We start from the raw sequence: 10,567 nt of genomic DNA, 5'->3' as shown, positions 1-10,567 counted from the left end.
GTTTAAACTATGTATTGTTATTCTAATTTTGGATGTCGTTGTTTTAGATCATTTCAAAAATGTGGGTTTGCTGTATTGTTTACATGTTGTATACCGGTTGATGGGTGGGAGTTTACGAAAATTAACCATGGTTTTACTACAAATAAAACCAAAAAAACATGGTTACCATAGTTAAACCATGGTAACCACAAATGAACCATGGTTTTGCTACACTAACCATAGTTTAACAATTGTAGTAAAACTGTGTACTAAATGTGGTTATACAAATAATCAATCTGCCAAAAAAAAAAAAAAAAAACATGGTTAGGCTGCTACACTTTTACCACAATAAAACCCATGGTTAATTTTCGTAAGGGTTTGGATTTGCTCATACAATCGTTTTCCAGTTGGCTGGCAGTGACAGCAAAACAATGCCTCTCCTAACTGTGTTTGACACCGTGTGTAAAGTATGCAAGTTGCAGACAACATCTGTTTTCAACAGTAAGCGATTGGGTTCAGTAAACTACATGTAGGTTGATATATATATATATGTATTTAATTGATGTAATACTAATGGGATTTAAATGGTGTTTGGTTATAGAAATGCTAACTGTAAATCTTAAACTCTCAACATATCACAATGTGTTGGTGAAGTGTAGCCAGTTCTCCAGAGCAGAGAGAAGATACAGGCAGGTCTGTGACACAACAGCACCTCACTCAGGACTACTGATGCAGTTTCAAAACAAGCCAAACTGCCTCAAAGAACTCTGGACAGACCAATCTGTAAACCATTAAAGGTACAGCGGAGGATTTTTTACTTCCGGGTGGATCACCTATACTATTGGTCCTCCTAATTGTCAATCATTCTGGTGAATCAATCAAACTTATTCAAAAAGTGGAGAGGGCGGGTCTTATCTAAAATTCGGAAAGATCCTCCGCTATACCTTTAACTAGACATTAAATCCTTAAAAGCATAGCTTATTAAAATTAGTTTTAATTTTTATTATAAAACTATTGTATTTTTTTTTATAATTAGGACTAAAAAATTAAAATGTATTGTATATGCTTTTTGTAAATGCTAAAATGATTACTGAATATACTTAGTGACATAAATGGGGGTGATGTGCATAACTAATTAAAACAGACAACAGGAAAAACTACATTTTTCTATAATTTAATATTTATAGTACATAAAAAAATAACTGAAAAACCGAATGACACATAAATACGTTCCTTTCCATTCATGCAGGACCGGTGGAAGAAAACAGCATCCAAATCACTCAGAACACCAGTTTCTTTTTAAGGGTACCTAAGAAATGGATTAGAAATAAAATAAAAAAACATTATTTACCATGTGGGACACCATTTTCCATTATATCTCAGTGTAATCTAAACAGAGCAACAATTTCCATTTATCTGTTGATCTTTATATGTTAAGCAGCACTGGAATTGATTATTCTGAACAAATAAGCATTTCCCTTGGAACACTGTCTGATATAAACAACACGGATATTTCCATTAAAGAAACAAACACGCTATCAGATGCATTTATCAAGTGTTTGTGCATGTTTTTTTCACCCTGTTCAATACTGTCACGTTTTCTCTTGATTCCAATCATCAGGTTTTCTTTTTCTTTCAGGACTTCTGTTGAGGAGTTTGGTCTGGGAAGCTGCGGTCCCGGGGTTGGTCCTGGCCTATTGCTGAAATACCTCATCTTCAAAGCCTGAAACGAAAGTATACATTCGTTCACACTCTCTAAATGTAGATTAGCTCTAAGCATTAAGATTAAGTTGATTAAACTGCAACCCGGTTATTGGCACCTGTGAAGCTGTAGTGCGTGTGCAGGGGTTAAAGGTGAATAACCCCTTCAGGAGCTCCAGAAGGTCATCGCCAGCTGCGCTGAAAATGTGCTCCAGTGGCGTGCCAGGAAATAGTTTAAATGACACATAGTCTGGGAGATTGGACATCCCCTGAAACAACAACCGGCACAAATCAATGATTCTACCTCATTTAGACACACAGATTTCTCAAAGCCTCAAAGATTGGACATGAAACATTAATGATATGTACTTTTATAGTATCTCAAGTAAATGCCCAGTCACACCAAGAACGATAAAGATATAGGTAGCACCTTATTTTACATTCCTGTTCTCCATGTACATATTATGTACTTATAGTTATTACAATCACTGGGTAATAATAGGTACTTACCCTGAACCTACCCCTAAACCTAACCTTAACCCATGTGGTTACCTTATTTTAACCAGTCCTTTCTTAGGTAACTACACTGTAAGTACATGCAAATGCATAAAATAAAGTAATCAAGGTATATTTTAAAAAATCGTTCTAAATTTAAAAGAGCAGCAGAGTCCAGACCACAACTATAATGATAACAAAATGATAAAGAACAAAAAATCAGATTTTTTTCACCTGATGAATGATAAAACATTGACAGCCAATCATAATCTATCTTGCTTTAAAGAGCTTGAGCATTGACAACATAACTGCACCTTAACAAATAAACAATGTAATTGTGAGATGGTGTGGATGCTAAATAGTTATCGTTATAGGTGTGAACAGGCCTTGATGCTTTGCTTTCACGTGGAAATGAAGCTGAAGTAAAACGCTCTCATTACAACTCACAGGCCACGTGTCCTCTGTTGGTGTTCCCAAAGCTTCGAATATCTTCGTCAGCTGGTCCAAGTCTGAATCTCCAGCCAAAAATGGCAACTAAAATACAAGAACAAATCATTCTTAAAGTCACCATTAAATCAAAATGACCAATTCTTGTTTTTTTATGGTATATTGCTGTATTATGAATGATCTATCCATGCACATTATTATGTTTTTTTTAATTTCATGTTCATAATTTTTCATTTGGTTCCTCGTAATCTTTAACCATAATAACTTCCCCTCCCTCTTGCAGCAACATCTCTTCTGTTCTCTGATGATGTGTTTACTGGCGCGAGGGCGGGACAACCTGTCACTCACATGACATCACAGCAATAGCGAACCACAACAATCCAATCAATTAAGTCCCGCCCCACATTTTTTCTTCTTTAACCCTCTGGGCTTCTTCAAGCAAAAATGCACGAAAACGTTTACGTTTTGAATTTTTATTATTTTTTGCTTCATCGGAGGGGGATGAAACTTGGTGACTTTTGTTATATTATCTATGTGAACACACATCAAGGAGATGATTCAGATATGTTAAAGGGTCGTAAAAAAAAAGTCACACTTAGCTTCGTTCGTGCAAAAATGACCGACCATAGGAAATGAATGGGAAATACGAAAAAAAATAGGAAAACTCTGAGAAACTTTTGGTGGTACAAAAAGTACCCCCCCCACACACACACACAACAAATTTTGCTCCAAACTATATAAAAACTATATAATCATAACCCCAAAACTGTAGCAAGGAGAGTCAAAAGGTAGGTATCGTTTGAAAGAACTCTTTTTAAATTGTTTGAAAATATAAATTAGATTACATTTGGACATAGTCCTGCCTAGAAACTGCTGATAAAAGACAAAATATATATATAATTCTTATTATGATTTTGCATATCTTTCTTATTTGTCATGGAATAACTCAGGAAGGAAATAAGGTAGGAGGAAAATTCTTTTGCATCTGGATACATTTTTTTTTTTTTTGGGATAAAGGAATCAAAAGTTACAGCATTTGTAAAAGAGATAGCCTTTTTGTAAAGTCTTTGACGCCCCTCATGGGCAATTGTTTCTCCATGAAGAATATCTTGTCATAAAAGCAATAAATTATGTTAATTTTGGGCTCATTTTAATTGTAATAATATTCTGTAAAAAATGAAGTGCCATTTTCAATGATCTGTGAATGTTTCATGAGCTGTATGATGTTTTTGGCACATTGCAGTACATTATTTTATAGATTATGAAAAAAAGAAATTCTATTTATCAGCAAATAACTCAGCAATACTTAAGATTTTTTCAAAGTGGATACATTCACTGTAAAGTTCAGACTCTAAGCTTTCAAATGACATCAACTTTGTGTTAATCAAGGCAAAACAAATTACAAATATGGTAATGAATATTTTCGCAGCTAGGTGGCGCCTGCTGGTGGCACACTCAGTTTTAGAGGGATTACTCATCACTCGTTAGGAGTTAATAAATGTGATTAGATGCATTAAAAAGCTGAGATCCTAAGCTTGAAAATGATATATTTTTGATATGTGTTGTTCCATTCAGTGGTTGCTTAGTAATTTGATTACTTCTTCCGGGATTAATTTCTTTCCGAATGGGAATCAATAAATAAAATAAATAAATAAATAAATCAATAAAATCAATAAATAAAAAAGCTATAGGCAGCCTATAGGCGGTTACAGGACATTACACACATTTATATATTCATTTATATACACATTTATAAGTCACTAGATGGCGCTCTTCTCCCTTGAATTTTTTTTTTTTAGGCCTGCACTCTATTTTGATGTGAAATATTGCATTTATATAAAAATGATAAATTGATATAATTAATGCAAAGTATCATAAAAATCTTTAAAAATTCTAAATAATAATAAAACAATATTATTGAACAAAAATATATTTCATTGGTTTTCCTGGAAAAAAAAAGTAAAATTTTAAGGCTTCGTACGTTTTTGCACGAAAGGAAGCCAAGTGTAGCACATTAATGAAGAAGCCCAGAGGGTTAAGAAGCCGTTTTACTCGGATGTAACGTCAAAATAGAGAAGAACTATAGCAACTTCCATGTTGACTTTTAAATACATGTTAATGGTCTGATTGGTTTTCAAAAGAGCCAAATGGCTTTACAAACACTGTACAAAGATCCTCACCCTGAGTAAAAGTTCAGCAAGAATGCAGCCAACTGCCCACATGTCCACACCCACACCGTACATCCTGGCACCGAAGAGCAGCTCTGGGGCACGATACCATCTGAGAAGTACCACACAACATGAAAAAAAAAATCTAACAATAGCATAATAAAGAAGATCCAAGTAATATAGTAAATGTTAACACGTCAGAATTATCAGAGATTTCTACAAACCTTGTAACAACTTGATGTGTATACACTCTGTTCGGGCTTCCAAATGCTTTGGCTAAGCCAAAATCAGCAAGCTTCAGGACTCCATTCTCATCCAGTAGCAAATTATTGGGTTTCAGATCCTGAAAAAAAATGATGATGACTGAAGGCGCCAGTTTTATACAGGAACTTCAGTTTTGGGAGCAAGTCAAGTAGTTCAACACTACCATTCAAAAGTTTGGGGTTGGTAAGTTTTTCTTATGTTTTTGAAAGAAGTCTCTTAAGCTTACGGAAGCTTGTTTCCACCACTGATTAAAAAATGAAAAATTTATTGACTTTTGTTTGTCAGAATTCACAACTGTGAGATATAAAGTCCGTATTGCCAAATATGACCTTCAATTCTGAGAAATAGTCAAATGTGAGCTAACTTTCTTCTCAGAATCAGACTTTGTAACTTGCGATTGCGATTTTATATCTCACAATAGTGAGAGTTTATGTAGTCAGAAAAGTCAGAATTGTGAGATGTAAACTTACCCTGGTAATCCAGAGTTCTCACGAGAGCACAAGTTGAATTTGCTCAGCGAGTCACTCTGGTGTCGAGTAATGATGCTCATTAAATATGCCCCTCGATCTGAGCTGCACCAATCACATCGGGTTATCTGATATAGGCGGGCCAGAGGCGAGATGACGACAGCGCTGCGACGTGGAAGTCATTAGTAAACATTGCAAGATGGCTATGGATGAACACCATTTGCTTGAAACGGCTTTGGACGCTTCAATGAAAGATTTAGACTTTTTCTCTAAAAAAGGAGCGCTCGAATCGTTCCTTTGCAAGAAGGGCGTTTTTGCTGTTTTGCTGACCGGATACGGTAAGAGTCTAATCTACCAGTTAGCTCCGCTGGTAGCTAAGCGATAACTTGTTGTGATTGGTCGTAGTGTTATCCAATTGCGTGCAGTGAGATTTTCAAATGCATGCCTGGTGCCGCCCTTCGAGCTTGCCGATTTTCATTAGTCGACGCCAGACTAATCTTTTAGATTTAGGTCTGGATTTCCAGGCTAATGTAAACTTACAATTTGCGAGAAAAAAGTCAGATTTATGTGAGAAAGGTCGCAAAAAAAACTTTATTTTAACTATTTATTTTATTCTGTGGTAGAAACAAGTTTCCTTTAGAAACAAGGCGACATTTATTTGATAAAAAAACTTTTTTTTTTTTTTTTAAATATTATCTAAATTTAGAATAACTGTTTTTTGTGTCTATTTCAAAAATTCTATTTGAATATATATTAAATTTAGTTTATTCCAAAGCTGAAATGTTCAGCATCATTACTCCAGTCTTCAGTGTCACATGATCCTTCAGAAATCATTCTAATATGCTGAGAAAAATTTCTTATTATTATCAATTATGTAAACAGTTGTGCTGCTTAGTTTTTTTTTTTTTTTCAGGATTTGTTTACGAGCAAAGGGTTTAAAAGAACAGCATTTATTTGAAATATAAATCTTTTGCAACATCAATTTATAAATGTTTTCAGTGTCACTTTTGATAAATTTAATGCATATTTGCCTAACAAAAGTATGAATTTCTTTCTATTAAAAAAAAAATAATAAAAAAAAAAAAACCTCTTACTGACCCCAAACTTTTGAACGCTACTGTTCATAATTAAAACCAGAGCAGATTTCTCAGCGCCTCACCCTGTGCAGGATCCAATGATCATGCATGTATTCCAAACCTTGTAATGTCATTAGAATGTATGCCTTTATATTGGCTGGCGTCAACACAAGACTGGTGTCCTTTATGATCACCTGAAACAGACCATAATACAACAATGTATTTATATTATTCATTGTAATAGCACTGATCAAACAAATGATAGGGCTAAAAAACATCATGCTTGTTTTTGTGTTGACATTGACTTTAATTCTTAATTGGTTTTGCTCTGTGATAGGTTTGTTGTTAAAATGACTGAAATGAACAATATACGTCCAAGTGCATTCCTCTGCCGTCACCTCAAGATCTGTCTCCATGAAGTCAAAGACAAGACTGATATTAGATTTGTGTCCAAAAGCATCCAGGAGCTGAAAGCAAAAACGGGTTCATTGATGTCAGTATTATGCCATAATTAACAACAGCACATCGAAGATTTATTTACATATAGATATGACTTACACCAATAATGTTGGGATGACTGAGCTCTTGCAACAACTTAATCTCTCGAAGAGCTGTTCTGTTGATGCCTGGATAACAGAAGAAAATATTTAAGACTCAAATTAAACTGGTGTGTGTGAATATGTATATATATATATATATATATACACACACACACACACACACGTATTAAAGATTAAGATTGATCCAAAGCGCACCATCTTTCGCCTCGGTTCTGTGTCCCACTTTTATCTGTAAAAAAGAAATTCAGAAGATTGATAAAAACAAAACAAAATGGAAACTCTGTACAATAAGGTCTCATTTGTTAACATTAGTTAATTGCCATCTAACAATAAGCAGCACTTTTTAAAAACATTTATTCTGTTTTGTTAATAAAAATATAATTGTTCATTGTGTTCATGTTAGTTCACAGTGCATTAACATTCATGTATTGGTAAATGTTACAGTTAACATTAATTAAGATTATAAATACAGCATTGTTTATTATTAGTTTATGTTAATTAATGTTAACACATGAAACTTTAGTGTTAAGCGTTACCAACAAAATCTACAATAAAATATTCAACTACCCAATGCAAAATAACAAGCGAAATATGATCAAAAGTAATGGTTTTGCCGCAATAATGGGTAAGACACTTCTTACCTTTTTAATAGCAACAATGGTGTTTGTGGTTTTGTCTCTTGCCTTGTACACAGTTGCAAACTGCAAAACAATGGTACAACATTATCTGTGAGCAGTAGGACACATTGATAAAACTGAAGATTAATATGCAGCTGCTGCAGATGCAGGCTGTTCTGTTCTATTCGACCGAACAACAGCTCAGAAATATCAAAGTTATGTCGTTTACCTGTCCTTCACCCAGAAAGTCCAGCTTTTCATAGCGCTTCGATCTAGACTTTACATCTAATGACATGATATCAACTGCAAAACTGTTCTTTGTGAAAGCAAACTTCGTCCTGTATTAAAGAGCACCTTACACTTCCGGGTCAAATAAAAGTCCCACAAGTGGAAACGGACATTTAAACAGCTTGGACGTGTTTATTAGCCAATTTTTTATTTATTTTTTATTTTTCTGCATGGTTTGGTCATCATATTTTAATAACATAATATTCATTTTGATAATTTAGTTATAAAAAATAATAATAATAAATAAATAAAAACCTTTTTATATAGTTAAAATGTTGTGACTAATATTACAGAATATATAATAAATGGACAATGATTTTAGGCAGTATTTTAATTGTATTTATATACAGAAGACCCTTTTGCCATTTTGCAGTTTATTAAGGGCGCCGACCCTCACAGAGAATCACTTATATAAAGACCTCTGTTGGAAAATATTTTCAGCGAGAATCTATTGACGAATTGTTTCAAAAGCAAATCCTTAATTATAAATCCAATTTCCTTGCTTGCCTTAATGACACATTTAATTTTAAATGGTTGCTTTCATAATTTAAACACAAATCGATGTTGCGCATTACGACATTAATAGACACATTCCTGCAGAGGGCGCTGTCGTCAAAGCAAAAACACGCTCGAGCGTCTCTTTTCCTTCACACTACATGCCTATTTACAAGAAACTACATATTAATAGTATAGAATTTAAATCATAATCTAATCTAAATAATGTCCTGTTATGTGTGAATATCGAGTGAAATATTATTTTCTCCTGTTTCTTTGCATTAGGCTATTTTTTCTTTCTATTTATAGAGCAATTTTTACTCATAGCCTAATTTTACATGTCTGAACGTCTGATTCCAATGAGGATATGTTCTTCCATTTTTGTAGATTTGTAGAAGTGATCTGTCTTCAGTGGTCTTTTAATTCTTCTAATTAATTCAGTATTCTATTTGTAGTAGCCTTTTCTATTCAGATACAAACACAGCATTCAACACTGTCAGCAACAGGCACAACAAAGCCTATTTCGATTTTAGCTCACAGTGAATATTCAAACAGTCCAGCAGTGAAAGCATTATTATCCTTTAAATAACACAATCAATATGAATCTTCACAAAGAATTTTGATATATTGATCATTCTAGTGCGTTTAGGTAGAGAAGTTTAACAACGTCTGTAGCGTAATTATTACACAATTGTTCTTCTAAAACATATCCCCCCCAATACCTTTTTGTTTGACTTGTTTACTTTACGCCTTCTGTCTCCATCAGAAGTTTCCCATCTCAACAGGAAGTGGTTAGCGCAAGCTGTTCTTATGAAGACGCCCACTTCCTTTGACTTTGATAAACACATTTGTGGTTGGGTGCACTAACCCCATCAGATAAATTTTCTTAACTGCTGCTAAACCCAATGTCCTCAAATTACAGATTGACTTCTGATTGTTTTACAATGAAAATAAAGCATCCAGTAGTGAAGTACTGAGTTTTTTGATTGGTGAGAATAAAATCTTATAGTTAAATGATGTTGAACTAGTCATTCATTTGCTCGTTTTGTATCAGCTGCATCAGACTGGCCTCATTTGAAATGAGTGATGCAGCACATTTGTTTTCTTTATGCGCTTTGATTATAAAGCAAAATATCTGTAACCAAAGAAAAAAAAAAGTCATTGGAATCTAATATGTTTGATTTAAATGTATGTGCACACATTTATTGAAAGCAGCAATGAACAACGTAGATATAACACATAGGTCCATTGTCACCACAAGTTTAAGTCATCGTCTTCTCTGCGGAGCGTATGATTATTCATTTCAAAACTTCTAGATTTAATGATGAGAAACTACAATGTGAAGAACAGGTGAGCAAGGTTAGATAATAGTGAAACCCTGCAAATTAAAGCCATTAAAAAGGTTTTGTCATGGGCTGATATTGACATGTAGTTATTTTTTTACAATCCAAATCTAGTTTGTGAAACCTTAAACCATATAGTTAACAAGTGAAAATGAAATTATGCAAACTGTTTTATGTCCAAGTTGTTCCAAGACATTTGCTTATATTGTCAAAACTCATCTTAATAAGGTTAAAAATATACATTTCTCAAAAGCATAAAATAAGATGCAAACTTGCTCACAGTCTTGGTTTCGATCTTTAAAATATCTATTTACAAGCTACTACAAGACTTTAGCAGCATAAAGGCACAATCCTGGACATGTTCAGCAACCAAAAGCTGTTGCTTCTTGAGACTATGCAACATGTCTGCTCAAGTGCTGCGGAAGAACTAACAATAAAACCACATATTAGTGTGAGAAACAAACTGCATATGAAAACCTCTCACCTACCGCTCTCTTCACAGATCTGAGGACTAACATTCGGTCTTTGTGTCTTTAAGACAAGAAATAGCCTAGACTAGCCTACTCTATACGCCTATTCATTATAAATGATTCAGGCAATATCTTGATCACAATATAGGCTAATTTCCATTATTCATTATGGGGGTTATATGCAATATATATATATA

At 33.9% G+C, this 10,567-nt stretch overlaps 1 protein-coding gene across 2 annotated transcripts; it reads right to left on the bottom strand.

The window, feature by feature from the left end:
• Positions 1 to 1,137: 1,137 nt before the first annotated feature.
• On the bottom strand, positions 1,138 to 9,342 carry cdk7 (cyclin-dependent kinase 7). 2 transcript variants are annotated; one of them, XM_084414054.1, is made up of 12 exons: positions 9,280 to 9,342; positions 7,799 to 7,858; positions 7,353 to 7,386; positions 7,156 to 7,223; positions 6,996 to 7,064; positions 6,681 to 6,791; positions 5,015 to 5,133; positions 4,803 to 4,902; positions 2,623 to 2,709; positions 1,800 to 1,949; positions 1,558 to 1,702; positions 1,138 to 1,288 (listed from the first exon to the last, which is right to left on the bottom strand). In XM_084414054.1, exons 5-12 carry the CDS (start codon positions 7,011 to 7,013, stop codon positions 1,260 to 1,262), a joined length of 759 nt encoding a protein of 252 aa, XP_084270180.1. In that variant the 5' UTR covers positions 7,014 to 7,064; positions 7,156 to 7,223; positions 7,353 to 7,386; positions 7,799 to 7,858; positions 9,280 to 9,342; the 3' UTR covers positions 1,138 to 1,259. The 2 variants fall into 2 exon arrangements, with proteins under 2 accessions (XP_084270180.1, XP_084270181.1); XM_084414055.1 differs by having other exon boundaries at positions 8,004 to 9,318.
• Between the last annotated feature and the right edge of the window lie 1,225 nt (positions 9,343 to 10,567).

This window comes from Rutilus rutilus, assembly GCF_951802725.1.
Source record: "Rutilus rutilus genome assembly, chromosome: 7".
NCBI lineage: Eukaryota > Metazoa > Chordata > Actinopteri > Cypriniformes > Leuciscidae > Rutilus > Rutilus rutilus.
This window is presented reverse-complemented; position numbering and strand designations above follow the sequence as displayed.